The 26,459-nt window shown below is 48.7% G+C and overlaps 1 protein-coding gene across 2 annotated transcripts; it reads right to left on the bottom strand.

The window, feature by feature from the left end:
• Positions 1-6,038: 6,038 nt before the first annotated feature.
• On the bottom strand, positions 6,039-13,277 carry LOC136453646 (embryogenesis-associated protein EMB8-like). 2 transcript variants are annotated; one of them, XM_066454204.1, is made up of 14 exons: positions 12,755-13,276; positions 12,479-12,568; positions 11,590-11,657; positions 11,433-11,515; positions 11,206-11,295; positions 10,789-10,911; positions 9,966-10,040; positions 9,288-9,373; positions 7,929-7,977; positions 7,546-7,602; positions 7,270-7,400; positions 7,051-7,134; positions 6,806-6,872; positions 6,041-6,708 (listed from the first exon to the last, which is right to left on the bottom strand). In XM_066454204.1, exons 1-14 carry the CDS (start codon positions 13,003-13,005, stop codon positions 6,247-6,249), a joined length of 1,716 nt encoding a protein of 571 aa, XP_066310301.1. In that variant the 5' UTR covers positions 13,006-13,276; the 3' UTR covers positions 6,041-6,246. The 2 variants fall into 2 exon arrangements, with proteins under 2 accessions (XP_066310302.1, XP_066310301.1); XM_066454205.1 differs by lacking the exon at positions 7,546-7,602 and having other exon boundaries at positions 6,039-6,708; positions 12,755-13,277.
• Positions 13,278-26,459: the final 13,182 nt, after the last annotated feature.

Consider the following 26,459-nt stretch of genomic DNA (forward strand, 5'->3'; position numbering starts at 1 on the left):
CAGAATGTTTGGCATGTCCAAGGGTCTCCATGCAAAGATGTCTCTATTGGCACAGAAGAAGTCGATGAGCGTGCTTTCCTATTCGGAGGAAAGCATGATGCCAATGCGCACCACTTTGCCCTTGGAGCCGCTGGGGTCTATAAGGACCTCCTTGGCGCCCTATATAGGCTCAACAGACCCGGCCGACCATTTGGGGTCAGGCGCTTCTTTGATGACCTCCTCCCTATTGGCTGCAAGCTCTTTGGAGGTGACAATTGTCGCGGCGTGTTCATAACACTCAGCCTCATACTCATAGGCGCGCTAGAAGGAGGTGCCGATGATGATGACCCCGCATGGACCAGACATCTTCAACTTTAGATAGGTGTAGTTGGGGATGGCCATGAACTTCGCATAGCATGGACATCCCAGGATGGCGTGGTAGGTCCCGTGGAACCTGACCCCCTCAAAGGTAAGGGTCTCCATCCTATAGTTGGTTAGATTCCTAAAGGTGACGGGCAGATCGATCTGCCCAAGTGGCTTGGCCTACTTTCTAGGTATGATGTCATAGAAAGGTGCCCTGATCGGTCGGATCCATAATCGGTCAATGCCTATGGTGTCGAGCATTTCAGCATACATGATGTTGAAGCCATTGCCTCCATCCATCAGCACCTTGGTGAGCCACTACATGTTGATAATTGGGTCAACCATGAGCGGGTATCTTCCTGGCTATGGGACGCTTTCCTGGTGGTCGGTCCGATCAAAAGTTATGGCGGACTCCGACCATTGGAGGAAGGAAGGTGCTACCAGCTGGCCGTATAGACCTCATGGCGTGCAAGCTTCTAGTGGTGCCTGGAGTTGTAGGTCGCCGAATCTATGAAGATCACGAGCTAGCCATCCAGCACCGAAAATCCACCATCCTTCCCCTTGGCATCATCTGTGGCCAGCTTGGTCTCCTTCCTATGCTCCCTCATGTTGGAGCCTCTGAACAAGAACCACTTCATGAGGACACAGTCCTTGTATAGGTGCTTGACGGGGAAAGCATGGTTCGGGCATGGCCCTTTAAGTAGCTTCTCAAAGTGATCTAGGGTACCCTCGGTGGGCTTCTAACCCCCCTTGCGGTCGGCAGTGGCCACGAGCGAGCTCTCATGCTGCTGCTTGTTCTTTTTTTGTTGAGGCGGTTGGAGGCGCCTTCACCGGTATCCTCGTCCCACTTTGCCTTGCCCTTGGGGCGGTCAAAAATCACTCCGACTACCACCTCACCTGAGGCATGGCTGGTGGTGATGTCGAGGAGCTCCTTGGTGGTTCATGAGCCCTTACATCCTAGCTTGTGAACCAGAGACTCGCAGGTGGTCTCGGATAGGAAAGCTCCTTTGATGTCGACGTCGGCAACATTAGGCAGCTCGTTGCACTATCGGGAGAAGCGCCATATTTACCCACGAAGAGTTTCCCTAGACTTCTATCGGTAGTTTTTGAGATCCCATGGGTTCCTAGGACGTGCGTATGTGCCCTAGAAGTTTTCTACAAAGATCTCTTTTAGGTCCACCCAACTTTGGATTTGGTTGGGTGGAAGGTGTTCTAACCACGTTCACGCCGAATCGGTCAGGAACAATGAAAGGTTGTGGATAATAAAATCATCACTATCCGCTCCACCGGCTTGGCAAGTAAGCCAATAATCCTCGAGCCACAATTCAGGGTTCGTTTCCCCAGAGTATTTTGGGATGTTGGTCGGCGATCGGTACCGCGGTGGGAAGACGACATTGAGGATGTGTCGGCCAAAGGCCAGAGGTCCTGGCAAGTCAAGACTCGGGCTTCGGTCCTCGCCGCTATCGTAGCGTCCTCCATAATGAGGGTGGTAGCCGCGGCCAACCTCCTCCCTCTCATTGCCATGGGCATGCCTATGGGCATCCAGGGTGTCACACGCGTCATGGTAGAGGCCGAGACGCTCATGCACTAAGGCCATGGCATGTGGCCTACCACCTTGCTACGCCTAGTGGACTAACACATCCTTGTCGGGTTGCTCTGAGGGCATACATTGGCTGGCATTGAGCTCGCGTTGTCGGGAGAGTGAACTCTCAGCCTGCTGCGCCACCGTACGCTTGAGTAGGTGTGAGTCTTGCGATGGGCTCGACGATCCTTAGGCGTCGCGGGCTCCTGAAGCCCCCAAAGCAAGGCCGCTACGGCAGCGATGTTTTGGCTTGCTCGGGTGAAGTGTGGGGGGCTTCGTCGTCCTTGATGATCCTCTGGTTCACGTCATAGGCCATGGCACACGCACGCTCACCGTCTCCGTGGCGCTCGAGCTTCACACGTTCTTGCTCGAGCTAGAGTCGTGCTTCCTCAAGCTCTTGGTGCCGTGCCCTTAGCTACTCTACCCATAGGCGAGGTGGGGCCCCTGTGTCCCCCTCGACCTTGTCATCAAGGTCATCTTTTGGGGTAGCCCTCCCTCGTGGATGCTTTCGACGTATCTCTGGGGGTACCTGCCATAAAACATTCTCGCAAGGGGTGATGGCTCCCTATGCTTGTGTCAGAGTCAAAGGATGACTCTGATTCTCCTGCCAGAAGGTCATGGAAAGATTCAATGACGTATTCGGTCATTCCCACGAACTCATCATCCATAGGGGATGGGGGCGTGCACTGTGCCATAAGGTGGCCAACGGTTTTTGTGGCGTTGCGTAGACCGAACAGGAGCGTTGTTGGGGCACTTCGGATGAGGCATTATGAGGAGAGCAGCTCTCCTCCGACAAGCTACGTCATGACGTTAGTGAACAAGAAGGTGAGGCGGTGTAGGTCATCCTAGGACGGTCGGGGTACCAGGAAGGCACCGAGCTAGCGCTCTAGCCTCTCGTAATCGAAGCCGAGGAGCTGGTCACTCCCGGGGGCGTGGGCCTCTGGTACGTGCAGCTATAGCTCCTTAAGTGCCTCGGCGATCGCGCCAAGGTCGATGGAGTGGAGAGGTTGGACGGCGATGGGAGACCGCACCAACTCTTCCTCCGTCATGACGATAAAGTCTAGGTTCTCGAAGCGCATGTGCGCGCTCAGGACCCAGCTGACGCCGTGACTAGCCATCTGAGGCCTGGTATGGACGTCGAGATGCGCAAAAAGCCCCTACCTGGAGCGCCAACTCTCGGTGTTTTTGGACAACCGACGAGTAAATTTATATTTACGCATCTGGCTCGGATGGTGTGCTCGGAGGATACAAGGGTTTATACTGGTTCGGGCGGAACGTCCCTACGTCCAGTTCACTGTTACTCATGTTACCGGCACTTGGTTTGTAGTAGGGGTTACAAACAAGCGAGAGAGGGAGAGGATCCTAGGTCTCTGGTGGAAGGAGTGAATGGGTGCTGAGAGCTCGCTTGCTGCTCAGCCGTGTACTCGTGTCGTGCTCTTGTGTTCTGATTTCGTCTGGATCTTCCTCCCCCCTCCATTCATGGGACGCCCTGCTTCCTCTTTTATAGGCGAAGGGAAAGCGCGGGTTACAATGGAGGAAGAGGAGAGGAACGAGAGAGAGAGAGAGAGAGAGAGAGAGAGAGAGAGAGAGAGAGAGAGAGAGAAAAGGCTTCTAGGGTCGCCGGGTCCTCCTTCTCCTTCATGCGGGTCCTGCCGATCCTGTAGATGTCAACAGGGACAGCTCCACGTCGTGGCCCTGTTCATCACTGGTGCCATGCGTAGGCATCATCTATCGGTCATGGCATTCTACTCCGTCTCAACGGACGTCGTGGTGAACTAACGCGCCTGTCAGCGTCCATACGAGGGTTAGGCAGAACAGCACCGGCACGTCTGACATTGTTCTTGATATGAATACCCAGGTATGGTCCGCCATGGCCACGGGTTACGTCGAGGCGTGCCAGTCTCTTTTCTAATGTCAGAGTTTTGAGCCAGGCCCATATGCTTGGACCTGGAGTGGTTGGCGACGGTATGGGTTCCCGTCGGACAAGATGAAAACCGCGTCCTTAGGGTCGGGCGAGACGGAGCCTACGACCTTGAGCGAGACAAAAACCACGACCTTGGGGTCAGGTGAGACGGAGCCCGCACCCAAGGGGTCGGACGAGACGGAGCCCGTGGCCTCGAGGTCGGGCGAGACGGAGCCCGCGGCCTTGGAGTCGGGCGAGAAGGAGCCCGTAACCAAGGGGTCCGGCGAGACGGAGCCCGCGGTCTTGTGGTCGAGCGAGACCTTTTAATACGTCTTGATCCATCCGAAGAAATCAGCGTGGGCGCTGACTTTCTTGTTTTTGGTATCCCTACTATTATACCCGACACCATAAATGATCAATAGCACTATGCTAACTCTGCTTGACAAAGCACTAATTAAGTGCAATAGGTGGTCACTGAATCAACTCTGCTCGTTCTGTCATATTCTCTCCGTCCTGTAACATAGTGTATTTTAGCATTCAAAATTTATTCTCAAATATAATGCATTGTAGAGGATAAAAATCAGTTTATATTAAATATTTTTCATTTCTCAACCAATTATCACTAATCACGTTGATGGTAACGTCGGATTCGAAAATAAAATAAAGATATATACGTCTTTTATGTTCTTTTTTATTTTATCTTAAAGTTACTAGAATGCACTGTAATACACGACAAATGAGTATGCCACACCCGTATAGCTAACGTCAGATCGAGTAGGACCATTCCGAATTCCTCATCAGGAAGCGGCAAATTCGTGAGATTCAGTAGGATATATATACGTAATTAATTAATGTGTTGTTTCACGTGGAATTCCCCTGTCCTGGTAGTTCCCAGGCTCTGACAAGTGTCATGAACGCTTGCCATGCATGGCATGCACTCATGCTCCACAAGAGATAAGAATGAACTTTTCCCGGAGCTGGAGCTGAAACCTAAGCCCTTGTTTTGTTTTAGGAATTTGGATTTTGGGTTAATGTAACACGTTCATTTTTATTTGGCAAATAGTGTTTAAATATGGACTAATTAGGCTCAAAATGTTCGTCTCGCAATTTTCCACCAAACTGTGCAATTAGTTTTTCTTTTCGTCTACATTTAATGCTCTATGTATAAGCCGCAAACATTCGATGTGACAGATACTATAACAACTTTTTAGAAGTTGGGATGGAACTAAACAAGGGCTACGGCTGCGAAAGCAACGGGTGCAGATCACGCTGCCCAATCCCCACGACGGCACAGCGTGCACCACAACGGCCACGGCCCTAGAAGAACCGCACCAAGCCGCAACCATTTGACATCACCAGTGAGGTCACACAGAGGGACAAAACAAAACAGATCCACAGAAAGAATACCGGGCTCTGCTCCTCCAGCAGTCCAAATCAGTACCGGGTGGCCAGGGGCCCCACCCCATTACCCCTTCTCTCACTTCAAGATTGCAAAACGCAACGTGTGATCTTGCACGTTTACACTTGACAATTCGAGCTATGGTGTCAGCATCGTGGGCCTTTTTTTATTATTATCCAGAGCAGGACAATTGCCATCATGGATTATGGTTGACCACAGAATTTGACAATATTTTGAAAAGTAGCGCAAATTGCAAGGGTGAAATAATATCCAGAGGAAGACAGCGAATCAGTAGGTGAGCAACGGTCTAGAGAAAGTCCAACTGACTTGCGTAACCCACAAATAAATATGAAAGACTTATCCTGCAAAGACTGATCAAGCTGATCTCTCAAACGTATTCAAAATTAAAGGTTGGCCATCACAGGGGAAGAATTAACTTCTTAACAGGAATCCAAGGCACATATGCGTGCAAGACACAGCACCATAGTGACATAGGGAAAAGGCGAGAGAGATTCCAGTGGCACAGAAACGTGCACGTACCAAGCAGCAAACATTTACAAGAAAATCATTGTAGATTTGAAAGGGTTGCTGTTACCACATCAAAAGATACTTCTGGCACCTTTCCTGCTGCACCACACACTAGCATGCCCATGCCCCCCCCCCCCCCCCCCCCCCCCCCCCCAAAAAAAAAAAAATTCCCGCCTCAGCTATCTGACAGTTTTTTACCGCCTACTATCCACCACAAGTCTCACATCCTTTTGATTAAAAAAAAGGTTACGCTCGACACAATCCAAACAGCAAATCAAGGCAGATTTTACTTATTAGTAACGATGGCATAGATGCTTCTCATAATCTCATGCATGGTTGTAAATATATTACAAAGTACTGTATCAGTTTATCCAGGCGTCCCATTGTTCGCTGGTGATGATACTGTATACAGGAGCTGTGACGACCCGGAAATAAATGGCCTTCGTACTTCAAGGGTATTGCATTGTATAATGATATAAATACAAGTAGGGTTCATTTAGCTCGCAACGGATTCCTGAACTTTTTCCGAAAGGTGATGAAAGCTAGGGAGCCAAGGAACGGCCATGATGTCACAAAAGCAATGTAGGCAAGCAACCACACTGACCTCCCTTGGTATCGAGTCAGTTGGTTTATAGATCTCTTGACAGGAGCAATGATCTCATGAAGCTTATTGCCGTAGATGTCATCACCTTGCTGTTTTGTTGGCCCTGCAGGGCTTTCGTTCCCCACTCCACTGGCCTTTTCATTGTGGTTCAACGCAGATACCACATTCTGTCGTCTACCGCCCACCTCGTTACTTAATTGTTCTTCATCAACTGCATGGTTCGAAGGTGAGCCATCACTGCCGGGGCCATCTTTTGTTACTGCAGCTACCATTCCATCTTCCATGAGATTAACATACGGACTCTTATCAATGGAGGATTCCAAAGAAGAGTGCAAAACATGATCATTTGCCTGTATTTAATCATGAAACGAAATATTTTAGTCAACATACAGAAAAGCTGAGCATTTAAGATGGCAAATTTCATTGATGAGTTAGTGCCCTGCACACCTTCTGCCTATGCATGTAGGAGCTGTTGTGAAGAGCAGAAAGGAACTCAGAAGTAGCTCCAACCCACCTACAAAATATATCAGATGACATCAAATTCAGATTATCCATTAACAGAAGATATATATTTTCCGTTAGTAATAATGGAAATGGGGTTTACCTCCGATTCAAAAAAAAAAAAAACAGATATATATGCTGTAATGCCCAATGTTGACATCACATAACTTTCAGATTTATAGAAGACATACCATAGTCTTCGAGCAGTTAGTCCTTGAAAGAATGCAAGATGACCACCATTCGGAGTAGTTGCTAAAACAATGTTCTTATTGGCCCTAAATCAAATCAAGACGCTTCTGATTAATATATTCTTATGGACCATAAATCAAATAAAGATCCTAGTGGTTAAAGATTAATTCTTAAACAGAACTGTTCAGAATGAGGAGCATGATTTGACAAGAAAAATTCACCTGCATTCATCCCAAGGAATAGCCTCCCTTGTGCAAAGGGGATCATCCAAAGCATTGATACAAAGCAAGGGAACTGAGACATTTCCAACGTAACTAGCACTGCTGCACCGGCGATAGTAGGTATCCACTGTCTGTAAGGGGGAAAAAAAGATCACTGCACACGATCAGACATATTCAGATTTTTCAACATTATCAGCTGTTACAGCAGTACTTGAAATATTATCTGTTTATAATAGAGAAGTGAATGCCATATAGAAACCATATGATTGAGGGTACCTCATATCTTGCGATAACACAAGTAGCATGGTGGTCAAACTCCCGGATAGACCGTGACTACCAAATTAGAGAGAAAAGAAAAATAAACAGTGGGATATCATATGAACTCATGAAGAGCCCATCAATAGAAACATCAAATTTCTCTAATCTAGGAATTCAAAAGGCTACATAATTAGTCAAACAATTGGCAGCTTGAAGATTATCCTTTTCATAACACAAACTAGCAAACCACAAAAACTAATTACGAGGGCATGGAACTGGTCTACCTTTTCTTTTTCTAAAAAAAAGATAAAGAGGTTGGGATTTATTAAAAAAAAACTGTAAATACTATATAAACATACACAGTTTGGTACCAACAAAGATTGCAGGAGAGAGAGTCAAACCTTTTTAATACCTTCCCAGTTTGCAAGTCGGGCCAAGATAGGTTGATGTCTGCAAAAGGCAAAGGTTAATGCTTCCTCAAGAGTGAATAGTGATCATGCTCTTATTATTGTGACAGTGCTAGGTGGGTGGATTGCATCCACCAAAGATTTTGTGCATTTAAGTGGAATCTCCATTCCTAGAAGGCAGAATGCAGTTATATTGTCATAATGCCTCCGATTGCTGTGCAAGAAATTTTACCATAGTGAAAGCAGCAGCAAGCAAAGGATAGAAAACAGTTAACACAAGTAATTCATGCAGCCAGGAATGGAGGACACACATATCTAGCGCCTCTCAGTTTCAGGAGAATACTCAGCTAAGTTGTGGTTTATGAGGGCCTATTCAGGGTGCTGTCCTGTTTAGGCAATGGGATCCAATAGGGAAATCACGGGCAACACACAAATGCCATTTCTTCATGTGGCTGGTTGCACATAACATGTGCTGGACTGCTGATCGACTTGCACGATGGGGTCTAATACACCATCCTCGATGCCCACACTGTGATCAGGCTGAAGAGTTTATCCATCATCTGCTCGTCACCAGTGTTTTTGCATGACAGTTCTGATTCAGCCTGCAGGCCCTTCCACCGCAGCCTGGGGAGACGCCCTTTGGTGACTGGTGTGTCTAGAGCTAATGATATGGTCGACGTCCAGGCATGGCAAGGCCTTAATTTCCTCGTTGTCTTAGGGGCATGGTCACTTTGGAATCATCGCAACTGATGTGTCTTTGATGGAGCTCCACCAAATGTAGCTGGAGCTTTTTTGCTCACCAGCAAGGAGATGTAGTTTTTGTATGGCTGGGACTCGTTGTATTTCCTACCTGGATGCTCTAGTGCCAGGAGGCGGTTAGGTGCTTAGGTCGAGCTCTCTTTTTTTTATAGTCAAGCGTGCCCATGTAACCTAAGAAACTTCGGGCGTGGGTGTCTGTGTGTCTGTAAGAGCTCCTACCATTTTATTCTTCTTTAGTTAATATAATGATACACAGCTCGCATGCAGGTTAGTCTGTTTGAGGAAAAATTAAACTAAACAAGCAGAAAGCATTTAAGACCACTCTTAGATATGTTCAATTTCAAGCTCCAGACAGATATTAGAATCACTACATTTGAGTAGTCCAAGCATCCACAAATACTTTGATCATGGAAATATTATCGCATTCACTTGTACATCGCTCTATAAAACTACGGTCCAGTCACTTTTACATTGTTAACAACTAAAGTTTCCAGATTCCAGTGTACCTTTTAAGATGTGGTGATTCTGTAGAATAAAAGTAAAGAGTCTCGTATAAATGTGTAGAGTATACTCAGTTTAGTGAGGAAAGCTTACAATTTTGCATAGCCCTTCAGACCAATTGCAAGTCCTTTGTCGTAAATACGCTGCACAAGCTTGCGGGAAATAAATCTGTCACCTATCTACAAAATTGAAGTGAAATGAGAAAACATAGTGAGGATAAGGGCCAGTTTGGTGTTATGGCACTCTGCTGTTCAGACAACTGCATAAGCTTTGTTACAGAGAATTGTTGCCAGTAATAAGGACAAGGATACAATTGGTTAATATATCAAGAAACATTTTTATAGAACATGTATTAAGAACTACTAGAGCCAAAATACCTTTTCAAGTGTGACAACCTAAATTTCCAGTGAATCGAAACTTGGATGAACACTCAAGATGAATCCATGGGTAAGTACCACAATGAGTTGTAATACATTGACAAAAAAAGCATGCTTGGTTCCTTTGTCTAGCTTTCTTGAGCACGGCAACAAGAATTTCCTTGCTTTTTGAGGGAGAGCCAAATGGACCATTATTCTCTAGCAAGCAGACATGGACCACCAGCAAGGCTAGGAACAGTTGGAAAAAGAAACTGAACAAGATCTAAGCCATTTAAGCATTTCCACATTTGGAGCAGTGCAAAAGTGAACTGAAGTTCTTAAGACACAACTTAATAAAAGATTCTACATTATAAGCATTCAAGTTTTCCGAGTGAATAACGATCGAGCAACTAACCAACAGATCCCATGGAGAACAAATAGATACTGCACCAGCTACAGGAGTATTCTCTCCTTCTCCAAGATACTTGACCTGTACAAAGATGTGGAATAAATATGTATTGTTTGTATCATGTTCTGAAATCAACTTATGCACTGTCAAAATTCTTATTGGTTGGGGGAGGAATTGGAATAATGATCAAGTCTGACCATGACTATCAGATGACTGACCACCAATAGTGAATGCGAATGGAGTACCAGGTACAGATCAAAACCCAGCCAAAATTACTCAACGACAAGGCTAAAACAGTGGAGTGAGCTCAAAGAAAGTAAAGAGGAAGACTAAGCAGGTTGATGAATAGGGCTGGGCTTGGTTTCATGAACCTTCACCTAATTTCAGTAAAACCCACTGCTTTACTAAAGTGTGGTTGAATTGCAGAAACAGTGGATAAGTCCAGAACAATTCTAACTGATTTGGTACTTCTTAAAAAATCTTCACATAATTTAATATATGCAAAGGAAGACTTTGAAGAATGGACTGTGTCACCTAGTTTCTTGTAAAAATAATTAAGTTCATTCTGACCTTGGCCTAGTTAGAAAACAAATCACAATTGAAAACCCGAGTCGAACTTAAACTTAAGCTTGTACATGCATGACTCTTTTTATACTACCATCCATAAAAAAAAGTAACCTTGTGCAAATTTTAGCTAACAGTACAAATAACCTGCAACTAACACTTTTCCACATTAGGTAGCAGGAAATGGCAGCCGTCAGAATATGAAATAATGAAACATGCACATTGGAAAAAAAATTAAGATTATGCCAAGGAGAAACATGCATACCACAATATTGGCACCTATGCTTGTACCAATGCAAAACAGTGGGGTTTTCGGATATCTGTCATGCAGGTATTTAATGACCTCTCGGACATCTTCTGTCCAACCACCATTATAGAAGCAATCTGACTGCCAAAGGAAATAAAAATTACAAACTCAGTGGCGATGGATACTGAAAAAATCGTTTGGTGTCTCAGAAACATGATGCAGTGTAAACAGACAACTTATAACTTGACGTGGATTTTATCATTTTGCACCATCATTGATGGCAATCAGATATATGGCTAACAAGAGCCACAGATCTTGGGCAAAAACATTGAGCATTACAATCTGAACCCAAACAGAGATCATGAGTGTTCAAGAAAGTTTAAATGGTATAGTAACTGAATTTTAAGTACTTGCTGTTTCAGTTAGATAACTTACAGTAATGGACACACCACCAAGACCCCTGTGGTTGCATACAACAACATTCCATCCTTTGCTTGCCATGGAATAAACCAAGTGTTTTGCATACTGCAGCAAGTGATTACATCTTTAGAATGACTAGCAAATTTAGAAATAAGTTATACAACAGAAATACAAAGAGCTCTTCAAATATGCAAATACAATACAGAAATAAGTCAACATCAGAAAATAAGATAGAAACTAACAGCAGCAGCAGAATCACTAGTTAATCCAGGAACCACAACTACAAGGGGTGTTGAAGCATCTTTAGAAATGAATCCGTCCGCAACTGCAAAATAACTGAAGAGGTCAGACAATACCATCATGCCATATAGATATTACACAAAATATGGGTCTCTCTACCTTCCAAATCAGATGCGAGCAGCCAATCCAAAGCAATGGTTCCACCATCACGAACTGTGTACAACTGTCTGCAGTGCAGAGATTTTAATCAGTGCACTGCCAACTAAGAAAGCAAGAAAAGAATTTTTGTTCACTCCACTAAAAAATAAGCATAGATCCTGAAGAATTTAGTTAAGGGGGCTTAAACTACAGAAAATCAGTTCTATTGTGCTCCTTGTCAGGAAGCACACAATTAGTTTCAATAAGAAATGGTGAAATGCAAACTATTGCTATTCAGCTTTCTTTCTTTCTTTTTCTTTCCTTTCATGCAAGGTCCATATTGAATTATGAAACTCTAAATTTCCCTGAACACCAATGGAGTGACCAAAATGATCTTGACATGTCGAGGAATTCATCCATGGAATTGAAAAGAGGCTGGCAAGAATGCCCAGAAATTCTTGCAGCGCTCAAGCCGCTCATGAAAGCTTATTGAGACATGCATATACCACTCCACAGAAAAATAGAAGCATCATGGACTTATTGACATTAGATCTTACTCCGATTTCAAATATGTACCTTTTATGATTCTTGTTTTGTCAAACTTTTTAGCTTTCACCATGACAGCGCATGGTCGATGTTACTAGATTCATGGTAAAAGATACTTTCATACTATATAATCCTTTATTTGTAGGATTCATATATTTTTTTAAAAAAAATGCTGGGCAAAGTGTCATACTGAAGATCGTGTCAATTTCGTAAACAAATATAATTATATTGCAATATATGGTCATGCGATGCTAACCATACTTGAAAGAACAAACTATTGATAGTGTCCACTGTACATCTAAATGGCTAGGGTGAATAAGGGAAGATTGCAGAATGTAACTCTCTCCTGGGTAACGAATATAACCTTTTGTACGTGAATGAAGGTGGCATTCCGTAGATGCCCAGGAACAATGTCTGCAAATGCGGGCTCGCCAGCCATGGCGTCGCCAGATACCTGCATAATTACACCACAAATCCATCATCACTCCCAACTTTTAAACTGATCATCACACAATGGAAACAATACGTCGCATGATTCAGAACGCCACATTGCAAATTCCATCACAGTTGACAAACACGCCCAATGCTGGTAATACCGCTACACTACGATGATCAGGCCTAGAGAGCCCCATAGCCATACCTGCCGTGGAGCGAGCGGCACTTGGACGCGACGCAGTGGTAGATCTCCGAGGTGGGGTGGAAGGTGAGCTCGACGCGGCCGCCCCGGAAGCCGCGGAGGATGTCGCCGATGACGTGGAGCTCGAGGAAGCAGTACAGAAAGACGGACACGACGATGATGGCGGCCAGCGCGTAGCGCTCCGCGGGCACCATCGCCGCCGCGCGGAGCAGCAGCTCGACGGCCGACTCGCCCCCGGCGACGGCCTCCGACATCCTTCGCTAATCGCTACGCCCGCCTTGAGGCCTTCGGGTTCTGCGATTTGGGAGCGGCGCTCCGCTCCGTGAGGAAGGAGGACAAGATGCGGCCGGACGCACGCCCTGGTCAACGTCGCGAGCTCCTCGAGGCCACCTCGCCGGCGCGGAGAGACGACCGGTGTGGTGGGAGTTATCAAGCAGTTCGGGCGGCTATTCCGAGGTTCGGCGGAGCACGCGATTCACACCGTGGACGGACCGAGGGAGATGCAAAGAGCGCTTTCCTGGTTCCCTCGACGATTACGTTCTTGTAGTTGAAGTGACCTTCGCGTAAGTGGCGCGCGGGTGGGGCATGGATGTCGGGGCCACGTTGACGTCGTCGGGCTCGGGCTTACAGCAAGCGACTCGCGAAGCGGGACCGGGACCAGGAGATCCGATGTTTGGGCCCACTTTACAGAGGCCAGCGTTCACGTTTGTTGGTGCGTGCGGCAAGACGAGCGGTTGAGCAACGGTCCACGTGAACTTCCAGATGTGATGGAAGAACTACACACAAAAAAAGTCGTAAAAAACAATTACAATTCTATTTTATATAAGTATTCTACAAAGATAAGATGCGCGGATACTTCAGAAGGGTAGGGTATCGCGTATCACATACGTCCTGGATACGTATTCCAAGTGTATCTGAGAAATCAGACACGTATCGGCTCTGATACGCGTATCGGACGCGGCTGCAGTACGGGCTGCGGCCAGGCGTTCCCAGCCCAGGCCCACTCCTCCCACGTACGGAGTAGGTCGCATCACTGGCCGACCCCTTCGATTCCCTCCCCGACGCACAGCTTCGAACGCGCCGCCACCAGTTGTCTCGCGCACATCCAAGCGACCGATGGACGATGGCCTGATGAGCTCCATCTTCTGCTCGCGAGTCTGATCTGGGCATTTGGCATCTTTTATTCTTCGATCATGTCATGGCATCGCTGCTACAGAATGCCGCCCACCTGGTGCCCATGGCCGGACGTCGTTGTCTCGTTGGATGGTCTAGCATGTTTTTGTTAAATCATTCATACGAACTAGCATGTTTGTTGTTTATTAATGTACATGATGCGCATCTCTTGATCTTCTTATTCTTTGTGTATATCTTTTGCATGTATATACGAGTTCTCTCACTTAGGCCGGTCTTAATGAGAGATTTCATCCCACTGTTTTCAACACGTAATAACTGGGAATAAAATACTCTCTCGGTGCACGTTTATATTTTACTATTTTATAGACTAGTTACAACATTTAATTCTTATAATGCGCTGTGATCGATCGTATCTTGTTAACTATGTACTGCACCGCTCGCTTCAGCAACGCCAACAAGTGGCTGCAGGCCTACAGCAAAACAGCAGAGTGCCAGTGTCACTGTAGCTATGCAGCTGTATCTACAGACTAGTACGACCAGAGGTGCAGCTAATCTGATCAGATTTGTAGCCATCTCGACTCCAATTTCATCGCTATCTCCTTCCTCTGCCAACGCAGCAACCAATGCGCCGGCCAAATTCTCTAAACCTGCTCTACCTGTCTTCAATTCCTTAAATCCACAAACGCGCCTTGAGCTTCTCATCCTTTTCCCTAAGATTGGATTGAGCAATTTCAACAGGAAGCCATCTTCCCCAGCGAGCAGACCGTGCAGTGGAGGAGCTAGCAGCCATGGCCCCAAGCTGCGGGTGGCCGCGGCGCCCGGCCCTGGCTTCCCCGACGAAGCGGAGGCATCGGCGGCTCTGGCCCCAAGCCGCGGCGGCCCCTGCTTCCACGGTCTCATCACGGACCCGCTCCACAGCCGCAGCGCCCGGCCCCTGCTTCCACGGCCTCGTCACGGCGCCCGGCCCCTCTTCCCCGGCCTCGTCACGGACCCGCTCCACCGCCGCGGGTCCGAGAGCTCACTGTGCAAAGGCCACGGTCTTTATGCACACGCCGACACGCGGTTTCCTAGTCGTGGGAAACAGCGCCGATTCGTTTTTTTTTTTTACCACGAAACTCCAATATTCTCTCTTCTCTGATAGATGCAAAACAGTGATTTTTGTCGTATCTCATAAAACCCGTGTCGTATCCCATAAAACTCCCGAGACACTCTAGTGAGACTGGCCTTAAATAGACCTCCCTATAAATAAACATATATTCAACTCACTAAACTTGCTATTGGTTTATTTTTTATTTACTAAATACATTATTAAAATATATTAGCGGTATCTCCGTGTCATTAATTTTTTAACAATGGCGTATCCACGATATCCGGTACTTGTATCTGTATCTAGGCAATTTACTATTATGCAATAAAATGGCAGGATGTCAGAATGTATAGGTACAAATTATTTGTTTTTTTGTCTAACTAACACATATATAGAAAATAAAAAGAGTAAGGATGTACGCGTCTTTTTATTGTATATGCTAACTTTTCTCGATATATGTGAACGGAGGAAGTACTTAGGTAGAAAAAAAATAGTATCAATATTTATTACAGTACATCAAATTAATATATGCTATCGGAATATATTACGTGGCATACTATAAATACTAATAATCTTCACATTCTTTCTAGCAGCTAGTATATGGTGCCGCCGTACTTAGGCTCCCTATCCGCCTTGCCACAGCACTACGACATCCTATCACCCATCTTATGTCCAATTTGGTGGTCCTCTTGAAGTTTGCCTACCTAAGTTGGTATTGGGGCTTGTCACAAGCTGTTTCACTACTACTACGCCTATCATATGTGCCCGACATTGAACGCGACCAACAATTGCTACCTGTGGCTCTACACCGCCGCCGCCCATGAGTTTCTTTCCCTCTAGCTCGACACTTCATGGAAGGACTGGGCCTACGTCGAGGACCATAGTGGCCTCAATGAAACATGCATACCAACATCACCCACCTTGCCCTGGGACACCCGGAGTGTGACGGTGTGACCCCTCTAGGCACATGTGTGGTGAATGCCCTTCAAGAAAGTGTGATAGCCCTCCGGGGATTCGAGCTCACTGGGGCCATGGTACTAGCCTACACCATCACGCGCTAGCTGTCACAACTCTACCAATGGGTGTGTTTGGTGTACTCTTACTATGGAGATAACAACATTGTCGGATTATTTTGCTCTAGCAATATCCAGGAACGTGATCACGTAGACGGAATCAGATGGTGACACACGAGACACAAGGATTTATACTGGTTCGGGGCGTGGTACACTCTAATCCCTACTCTAGTGGTGTTGCTGCTCTTGTATTCGTATGCTCAATTACAGGGTCCGCTGCTCCTAGCTACGAGGTAGATGGAATAGGTGGAAGATTAGATCCCGAGTCTAAGGTCCCTACCCTCCTTTATATAGGCAAGAGAGATAGGGTCACAGAGAGGGCGATCGGGCTAACCGATTGTTTCCTAGTTTGTTACAACAGATTGATCCTTGCTATTGTCTAAATACGCCCGTCTCGGTTTGCCTTGATCACTACGTTGGTCGACCGTGTTAGCCCTTGCGGGCCTCTCCTTGACGGCTGGTGGGCAGATAGGTCAGTGATGGTCATATATATGGACGGTGCAGGTACCCCTGGCCCAAATCTCTAACAGTAGCCCCCGTAGGACTTAATGATAAGGTAGCACGTAATTTCAAGCCCGCAGGACATCGCTGTCTCTCCTATAAGTTCTGCGTACTATGAGTACACAGTGAGCATCTTCGGGTGCCCAAGTCTCGAGAGTGCAAGTAGATAATTCCAAGTATTGGAGAGCAAGTATATTGACGTTTGAGTACCAAGAGTATTTCTCAGGTATCAAGAATCTTCTTCAAGCATCGAGTGCGGTGGTGGTACACCGTACATCAAGGGACGTTGCCCCCTGGCAGCTATAAGTGCCTGGCTCAGGTGGTTCACCCCATATCAGGAAACGTAGTTTCCTAGGCATAGCCCTCGGGACGTTGTCAACGCCGCATTCGGGTGGTGTACCCGATAACCGGAAGCGTAGTTTCCCGGACATCGTGGATGCTAGGTTAGGGTAGAAATACCATTGTACTCGAGAAGTTGGTTCCCGACGTATTTTGGTGTGTAAATAGTGGTTGCACATCATTAAGTCCTAGTTGTAAAACAATAATGAGGATGGGGTAGGTGCACCTCCATCGCCCGCACGTCACTAAGTCAGTTGATTTTTAGGGTGACCTATTGAAGGTTGTTTTGTTATCAATCACTAAGGATGTCACATTTTTCTTTGAGACCCGTTAAGCAACGTGGTATGAATTGTCGTAAGCCTCTCTTAGTGGAAGAACAAGGACGTTGTCCCAGAGCCCTAAGGCCAATATAACAGTATCCCAATGCGGGCAATACTATGGGTGAGTAACGAACGCATAAGCAGCTGTCGGTAGTTGCGTGTATTACTCTTTGAGCTGATAATGGGTAGAACAAGTGAACGTCCACTTCACTAAAAGAAAGTGGTAAGACAAAGCCAGACTAGTGGGGGCACGTCATAAAACTCTTTTTTCTAGATTTCAGGAGCTCGTACTTTGGTTATAGTCATGGGCCAACCAGTTTTCTAGTTTCCCCCAAAGGGGCATACATCCGCTGAAATAAGGTACTTCGAGCTCATCTGGGTATTGGGAGATTTACGTGACACCGAGTGCTAGAGGTTTTAGAGCTAGACTAGTGGCCCTCCCGAATACCCCCTGACTTTAGAGGGGTAGGGTTGATAGCGAATGAATTGCTACCGTTTACACCTACTAAGAGGGTGAGCTAGGCCAAGTACCCGATCTGAGTGTCAGATCACTCACCTGCACCGGTTCGGGTGACGATGCATCAGATTTTTAACCATTTGGTCCCATGGCCTCCACGATTACGTGGATGGGTTCCTTCGCATCAGTTTCGGTGGCTCGTCTCCCCACACTGTGCCTCTCAGAGATCGTGGAGGCATAGCCGGGCCTTAACTCTCGCTTTTCACTCATGGAGACTGCTAGAATTCCATCGATCGTGCGTGTCCCTGCCTATAAAATAGAGGAATTGGGAAAGAGAGTTAGTACACTTGCATAGTAGCCTTTGCACGCTCACCTTCCCTAGCTTGTCGCATCTTCTATAGTTGCCAAATCTTGCCTTCTATCCATGGCCGAAGAGAAGCGCCGACGGAAGGAGTCCGAGGAGGGACCCACTGAGAGAGGTGTGCCTCCCTCTGCCTGGGCCTTCTGTCTAGGCTTGATGGGGTTTGAGTAAGGATGGATCTGCTATCGACTTCGTTGAAGATGAATCTAACACATTTCTTGATGCAGTGGTTTCTTGTCGACGCGCTTAATGCTGTGGCCCACCACCATCTGAGAGGCCTTGGCATCGTCACGTCCCTTGGCAACATAGGCCATGCTGCCATCAGCCTCACCTTCCTCCGATGAGGAGGAGGTCGAAGGAGACGAGCACGACATCCACACCATGCGAGGCAGCTGGTCGTGGACGGGCAATCCCTCCGGGATGGGTGATGGGAGATGCAATAGCTGAAGGGGTGCCTTATGGTAGCCAAAACCATGCTCGGCACCATGGATAGGGAGGCGGCTGATGCCAGGGCCACCGTTAAGGCGACCCACACCGAGCTCGTCAGTGAGTTGAACTTCTTTGCTTCCTTTGTAGAATTGCTTATCGTCTTGATCTTGACCCTCCGTGTTTCCCAGCGACACAGGAGCAGCTAGGTACTATCTTGGCTGAGGCGGTGGATCTTTGCCAAGCCAACAAGGAGTTAGCCAGCAAGCTGGTGGAGGTGACTCATCTGCGTGATGAGTTGGCAAACTGGGTGTGTGGCGGTGCTACCATTGTGCGAATCAATAGTAACCACTACGTGGCATTGGGGAAGGCGATGGAGGCCACCGTCAAGCTAGTGCGGCCAGCAGGGTCAGGTCTTTGCGAGTAGGCCCTCAGCCTCCTTGCATGGATTGGGGATGTAACGGCACACGACGTTCACCATGGGACCATGGTGGCCCTTGCTACTGCTCACCTTCGTGTTTAGCCAGAGGTGGACCTACATGCGATAGAACCTAGGTTCCCACTACGGGCGAAAGTGCCCGAGGACATTGACGTTAAGCAGCTGATAGCTGAGTTTTGTGTCACTGCCAATGCCATTGTGATGGTTGTAAATGTAGAGCAAGTCATCAAGGGCACTCCTTGTTGAGGTGGGGTCCTGTTGGTTTGCTATTGTGTAAAATATTATCTTGAAAAAAATTTCACTTTGCAGACTAGTAGTTGTGTGATATTATAGTAGTAGCCCCCGAGCACTTAGGTAGAATAGCCAAGTTTGGTGTCACCACCAATGCCATTGCGGTGGTTGTAAATATAGAGCAAGTCATCAAGGACACTCCTCGTTGAGGTCGGGTCCTGTTGGTTTGCTATTGTGTAAAATATTATCTTGAAAAAAAATTCACTTTGCAGACTAGTAGTTGTGTGATATTGTAGTAGTAGCCCTTGAGCACTTGGGTAGGTTAGTATAACATGCCTAAGTGTTGTGCCCACTTATATCACTGTGACTACTTTGGCATTGCCATGCCGGTGTAATGCTCCCGAGTGTATTGGGTCGAGTGTCGTCTAGACAGTATGGCTTTATTCGGGAGGTGACATTGCGTAACACGCAGGATGTAGCCCCCAAGCCATTCTTTAGGAAAGTGTTTCCTTGCCTGTTTAAGGCATAAAATCCTTCTGTGCATAGCAACCATGTTTTTTGTTGTTAAAAAAGAAAGAAGGGGGGACAACGGCTGGTGCGTATTAATAGCACTAGCAGTTTTGCCCTGTTGTCTTCTTCCCTCCCCTACTCAGAGTTGACCCGAGGTTTAGTGCACCATTGGTGCTCTAGACCCTGGTTGTGGGGTCCTTCCTATCGCTGGCTCATTTGTCTCCTCTTCTAGCTTTGCTTCCTTGGGCAAACTAGGTGCCTCTAGAGGCATCGGTGTAGCCGACGAAGCGAAAAACCATAGAATTATGAGGCAAGATGCTGGTTGGGGTTTTTGGCGTGAGCCAATGCTCCAGGGAGTGAGGCGACTGTCGAGGCATTCCTGAGTGAGCCTCCTATTTGTCCTTGTCAGCATGTTTTGGCTCATCCAGAATCAGATCCCGTTGGGTCTGTTGGCTAGTCTCGTAAGGTGCCGCATAATTAAACTCGAAATAATCATGAGGGAAATGCTCAGGGGTAATGTACTTGTTCCCCTTGTGACCATTTGTGCTGAGGTAGCAATTACGTGTATGTGAGATGATATCATCATCATCAACATCCGTATGGTTAACCCCACATGGCCGGTAGCGGTCATAGAGAGAGAGGCATGAAACCATCATGTTAATGAGTTCGGCGGTTCCCATATCATAGGGCTGATTGTTCTCATCGGAGTGGTCCGATTGTTCTAGGACAGTGCCGCCCTGGCCGAGATTGTGGATGGTGACTCCGACTAGGTTCGAGTCGAAGTCATCATTATTGTGCTCCTGTTCAATGTGGCATGGGTTTTTGGGTCCTCCATAGGAGATCCCAGAGGCGGTGCGATAGCCTAAAGAAATTGGGACAGGTGAGTCACCGCCACATGTGTTGGTGCTCTGGAGTGTCGAGAATGAACTAGATCGGGTGCCGTATCCGTTGTTAGGACTAGATCCCTGATCTTGTGAAGGAAGAGAGTGGCGTTGAGCCTGGGCTCTTGGCCGGTGTCGAGTTCGTAAACCCGGGGTCCCTCATGGACCGGCTTCCCAACAAAGGCTCGGCCTAGTAGACAATGTTATGAATGATGCACAACTCATGGGCTAGCCCAAATACCTAAACGATAGGACAGAGGGGTGATCCAATCTCTGACCAGAAGGCCTAACCGAGGACACCCGCTTCCGACTCCAGCCCACCTCTCCGACCAGAAGGCCTCGCTAAGGAGGAACAACACTCGCTTCTGACTCCGGCACGCCTCTAGATGGCCTCTCTGACCTAAAGGCCTAGCCAAACACCACTTTTGACTCCAACCCATGTCTCTGACCGGGGATGCACCGAACCACTGCTTATAGCTCCTCTCTAACTGGCGCAATTAGAGTTGACTGGGACCAACCGACCTAGGACACCCGCTTGGTGGGGACCAGGAAACGAACGAAGAAAGTAAGGTAGGGCACTCAAGTCAACCGTAATACTAAGGACTATACCCTATACACTATAGGACAATACCAATAGGGCTTGTCAGAAGGGTACCCTGCAAACTTTCTGGCATGTTAGAACCTAAGCAGTGTTGTGGGCACCAATATTTGCCCTACAGTGTTGTGGGCACCATCAACTCCTATACCAGACAAACACAGTAAGTCTCCCCCACATGCCTCTGGACATCAATAGTGTTGTGGGCATCATCATCTACCATATATGGTGAATACGGTAAAACCTCCCACATGCGTCTGACAATAACAGTGTTATGGGCGCGTACCATCATCTTGTACCCAACAGTGTGGGCAACAAGACTTAGTAGCATGTGTACTCTCTCTCTCTCTCTCTCTCGCTTGTAAGGCCATCCCCTTCATCTATAAAAGGAGATGCGCTCTCTCCCAACAAATAGATCCCTCAGTTCACTTACATTAAATCAATCCACAACAACTAAAACAACACACATGATCCAAACAATCAAGGATCCCAACAAACAACAAATGTTTGAACACTTAGCACATAACGGAGCTCCCGTCACTCTCGGCCCTTTAGACCAGAGTCTGACCAAACCTCTTGTACCCCCCATCTTTCTCCATTCTGTTTGTAACCCCACAACAAACTTTGAGCACCTGGGCTCAAGAATAAAGTCACCAACTGTTAGTGTTTTGGACCAGCGGTTCCTCGACTAACTAGTAAAAATGTACTGCATGCCCCTAATCCCAGATGGTGATGCAAAGAGACACAAGGTTTATACTAGTTCAGGCAATGGCTACCCTACGTCCAGTCTAAGAGATCGATCTTGTATTCCTTACACCAAAATGCTCGTAGTAGGGGGTTACAAGCAGGGTGAGAGAAGGAGCTAGTCCCAAGTCTCTGCGTGGAGCGACGTGGATTGCTTGAGATGTTGATCTCAGACAGTGGGGAAGCGTGCGTGTTATAGAGTGTCGAGCGTGTGTTCGTCTACCTCATGAACCCATCTATGCCTAGGTGTGTGCGAGCATGAGAGTGAGTCTGTCCTCCTATATGTGTTCATCTATCTCGTGCGCTCAGGTCTCTCTCTTAGAAATGGCCTCGATCCCTCCCTTTCATAGTTGAAGGGGGGACAGGGGTGACACATGTGTTAGCTACGTGGCGTCGTGCAAACAGAGGCAGCATGTCCGAGCCCTATAGCCTATTACTATGGCGGCATGGTTGATGGAGTGGTCCTGCCTTTGAAGTACTGGAGCAACGCGCCGGTCACATCTGATCCTGTGCGATGTGCTGGTCGCTGTGTGTTGACCACGTGAAGAGCCAAGGCTCAGTTGGTGCCGAGGCCAAGCCATCGTGGGGGGGCTCGATGGGCGCAAATCCTGAGGTTACCGAGACCCTAAAGTAGACTGCCGAGGCATGGAGGGAGCAGTTGGTCCTGTACACTGATTCCAAGGCTATAGTAACCTAGACTTGACTCCGCACTCCGCGTTGTTCCTAGAGCAGGGGCTAGGTAGCACAATGTAGTACGGGCACTGGTCATGGGCATAGTACCGAGCATAGTAGCCGGTAACCCTTGCCCTATCATGTCCTAGACGGTATGGTGCTGATGTGACTTCCCATCTCATCGGCTACTCTGCTGTGTCGAGCCATCGTCCATCTGACGTCGCGAGAGTGGTTGGTCGCATTAATTGGACGTGACGCTCTGTTGGGGAGATCGGCCAAAGCAGAGGCGATGGGGCTATTGCCAAGCCAGCCTCGAGCAAGATGGAGAATCAACATCTCATCTGAGGCTTTACACGCGGGGCCTTAGGCGAGACAGAGAATTAGTTCCCCGTCCGAGGCCTTGCGTGCGAGACCTTGGTCTGAGGCCTCTCGTGCGAGGCCTCGAGCGATGCGGAGATTCGGTAGGCCGTCCGAGGCTAGGGGTTAGCCAATAGTTTGTCTCTTGGCCTTGGTTTTGACGGGGTCTAAGTGATTTTTTGGTTGTTGCTTAGGGGACCCCTTCTTATGGTACCCGACAGTAGCCCCCGAGCCTTAGGGAGAGTGTGAGCGCTCTCCTTGAGGTTTTAATGAGACTCGGCTCGTAACAGCTCCTGGCGGGATGGTATTTCATACTCGTGGCCTTGGTGGGTGCGCGCGAGCGCACCCGCCGGGTGTAGCCCCCGAGGCCCTAAAGGAGTGGATTTATTCCTCTAGGGGCTTTTCTTATGTTGTGCGAGAGGTTTATTGCGTTTGCCGAGCCCATGAGTGCGAGTTTGGGTCGCTGGGCCTCGGTTTGATTGTAGGAAGAGTCCCTGAGCCTTTGCGTGGAGCAAGAGGTTGATCAGGAGTTTCCCTATCTTTTTTGTGTGGCCCTCATGCAACCTTTTCGTTCAGAAGGAGGGGTGGAGGGCGCCATGCTACCCTCGGTGGGCGCGAGCAGTGACCCCTCCGGTGAGCTATTATCGGGTAAGTCCGAGTGCAGGCCCATGCCCCATTCGATAGGGGTCAGCTAGCGGTCTAGAGACGCACTCCAAGAGTACTAGGGGGCTTCTCTAGTGGGTGCCGGGGCCGTTCAATGGGCCCTAGTGGCTCGATGCCTCCCAACGGTGGGATCCCATTCGGAGACCTCTCTATCGGTCTCGGACATGACTTAGGGCATCCTGAGCGATCGTTTGCTCAGGCCTTGGCTCCGTATGGGCTCTCCCATAGTCGTCCCTAACTCTGTTGCACTAGGGGCAGCTGTCAAAACCCTCGGGGGCCTAGCCTTCGAACCCCTGGACCATAATGGGCTCGGTGCCCTTTATTGCATTTTTCCCTATGAGTTCAGGTTGCTCGTCTTCGACCTAGTTGCAGGAAGAGCCCCCGAGCCTCTGCACAGAGCGAGAAGGCGATTAGGGATTCCCTTGGCTTTTTGTGCGACCCTCACGTGTCCTTTTCGTTTGGACGGAGGGGTTGTTTGCCGAGCCCTCGCGTGCGAGCCTGAGTCGCTGAGTCTTGGCAAGTTTGTAGGAAGAGCCCCCTAGCCTCCATACGGAGCGAGAGGGCCGTCAGGGGTTCCCCTAGCTTTTTGTGCGACCCTCATGCATCCTTTTTGTTTGGAAGGAGGGGTTGTTTGCCGAGCCCTCACGTACGAGCCTAGGTCGCTGGGTCTCGGCAAGTTTGCAGGAAGAGCCCCCTAGCCTCCGCACGGAGCGAGAGGGCCGTCAGGGGTTCCCCTGGCTTTTTGTGCGACCCTCGCGCATCCTTTTTGTTCAGAAGGAGGGGTTGTTTGCTGAGCCCTCGCGTGCGAGCCTAGGTCGCTGGGTATCGACAAGTTTGTAGGAAGAGCCCCCTAGCCTCTGCACAGAGCGAGAGTGCCGTCAGGGGTTCCCCTAGCTTTTTGTGCGACCCTCGCACATCCTTTTTGTTCGGAAGGAGGGGTGGTTTGCCAAGCCCTCACGTGCGAGCCTAGGTCGCTGGGTCTCAGCAAGTTTGCAGGAAGAGGCCCCTAGCCTCTGCATGGAATGAGAGTGCCATCAGGGGTTCCTCTGGCTTTTTGTGCGACCCTCGCACATCCTTTTCACTCGGAAGGAGGGGTGGAATATGCCAGGCTACCCTCAGTGGGTGCGAGCGGCGACACTTCCGATGAGCTGTTATCGGGTAAGTCTAAGTGGAGGCCCATGCTCCATTTGATAGGGGTCAGCTAGCGGTCCAGAGACACACCCTAAGAGTACCAGAGGGCTTCTCTTATGGGTGTCAGGGCCGTTCGATGGGCCCCGGTGGCTCGGTGCCTGCCTATAGTGGGATCCCATTTGGAGACCTCCCTGCCAGTCTCGGACACGACTTAGGGCATCCCAAGCGTTTTGCTTGCTTGGGCCTCAGCCCCGTATGGGCTCGCCCATAGCCGTCCCTGAATCTGTTGCCCTGGGGTGGCTGTTAAAACCCTCGGGGGCCCAGCCTTCGAACCCCTAGACCGTAATAGACTCGGTGCCCAGTTCCTTCGTCTGAAAGGAATTAGGTGGGGGATATTCCCCCCCCATTGGCTTGACAATAGCAGGCGTGCCTTTTGAGGCGATTTTCTCAAGGAGGCGGAACGGCACCTACCGCTGCAGCGGTCAGACGTGACGCTGTGTCAGCGGATGGGACATAACTATTTACGTGATTAATAAGGAGAAGGTAGGTACGTGGGTGGTAAAATCGGATCTAGATTAACTGTGCCGGATCTGAGGGAAACTTTTCCGATTTTGTCGCCCGCCCGTTTTGCCGCCTTCCTACATAAATACGCAACAAGCCTCGCCCCTCCTCTCCTTACCTTGCCTGCATTCGCCTTTGCCGCCCTTGAGCCGTTGCTAGAACAGAGAGCACCGGGGAGAAGTGGGGAGATGGGCGAGGCAAAGAGAGAGACTTACCGCCATAGCTGCATTCTCCACCGCACTCATGGCCGGCACTATTATCATCGAGGTGGATGCTTGGGGTTGGTCCGACGTATCTATGGACATGCTCCAGTCGCTTGTCAATGATGGCCTTCTCCATTCGGTTACCGACCCCAATAGGCCGGAGTGGATTGCTCCATCAGGCGAGCCAGAGCCGAGGCCGCACGATAGCTACATTGTGAGCTTCGTGTCCTACCACAAGCGTGGTATCGGCCTGCCGGTGGACTGGTTCATGCAGGCGCTCCCTCACTACTATGGCATGGAGCTCCACAACTTCAACCCTAACTCCATCGCGTAGGTGGCCATCTTCGTTGTCATCTACGAGGGGTATCTGGGGATTGCCCCCCATTGGGAGCTGTGGCTCCACCTCTTTCAGGTGGGGCATACCACCAAGCCGACGAGCATGACGAGCACGAGGAAGGTGGTAAGGGCCGGTGGCTACACTCTCCAAGTGCACTAGGACCGTCAGCACCTTTACATCCTGGCCCAGCTCACGTCAACCAATCGCCGCTGATACACCAGCTGGTTCTACCTCTATAATGACGACGGCGGACTTCCCCCCTACACCGGGCAGATCATGGAGAGCTGTCTGGAGAAGTGGAGGTATGGCGTCTTGAAGGAGGATCAGCCCAAGCTATAGCCGCTCCTGGAGGGACTAGAGAGACTGCGCGGCCGTGGCCACACGGTGGCTGTGGTCATGGTGGCCTTCTACCGCTAGAGGGTGCTACCGCTGATGGCTCGGCGACAGCACCTATTCGAGATGAGACCGGACGAGCCGATCGAGGGCATCTGGATGTCTGCCTTCGCCCTCTTCGACGAGTAGATTCTTTGTCGGGTGAGAGAGACGGTGGAGGGGTGGCTGAAGATCGGTGGTCTAACCCCGTTCACGATGCGCCCATCATAGGGGTACCTTTCTTTGGTAAGTCACACGCTACTGTGGCCCCCGAGGCCTCCTCGTTCCTTACTATTTTCTAGTCCTTTATTTGC

Source organism: Miscanthus floridulus, chromosome 5, assembly GCF_019320115.1.
Source record: "Miscanthus floridulus cultivar M001 chromosome 5, ASM1932011v1, whole genome shotgun sequence".
In the NCBI taxonomy this organism is placed as follows: domain Eukaryota; kingdom Viridiplantae; phylum Streptophyta; class Magnoliopsida; order Poales; family Poaceae; genus Miscanthus; species Miscanthus floridulus.

What these genes read in the sequence shown, in the direction of transcription:
- LOC136453646 (XM_066454204.1), bottom strand. Translation starts at nt 13,005, where the DNA reads ATGTCGGAGGCCGTCGCCGGGGGCGAGTCGGCCGTCGAGCTGCTGCTC. An exon ending in TGCCGCTCGCTCCACGGCAG is followed by an intron (nt 12,569 to 12,754) that starts GTATGGCTATGG and finishes GTAATTATGCAG; the next exon opens with GTATCTGGCGACGCCATGGC. An exon ending in CCTTCATTCACGTACAAAAG is followed by an intron (nt 11,658 to 12,478) that starts GTTATATTCGTT and finishes TCTGCACTGCAG; the next exon opens with ACAGTTGTACACAGTTCGTG.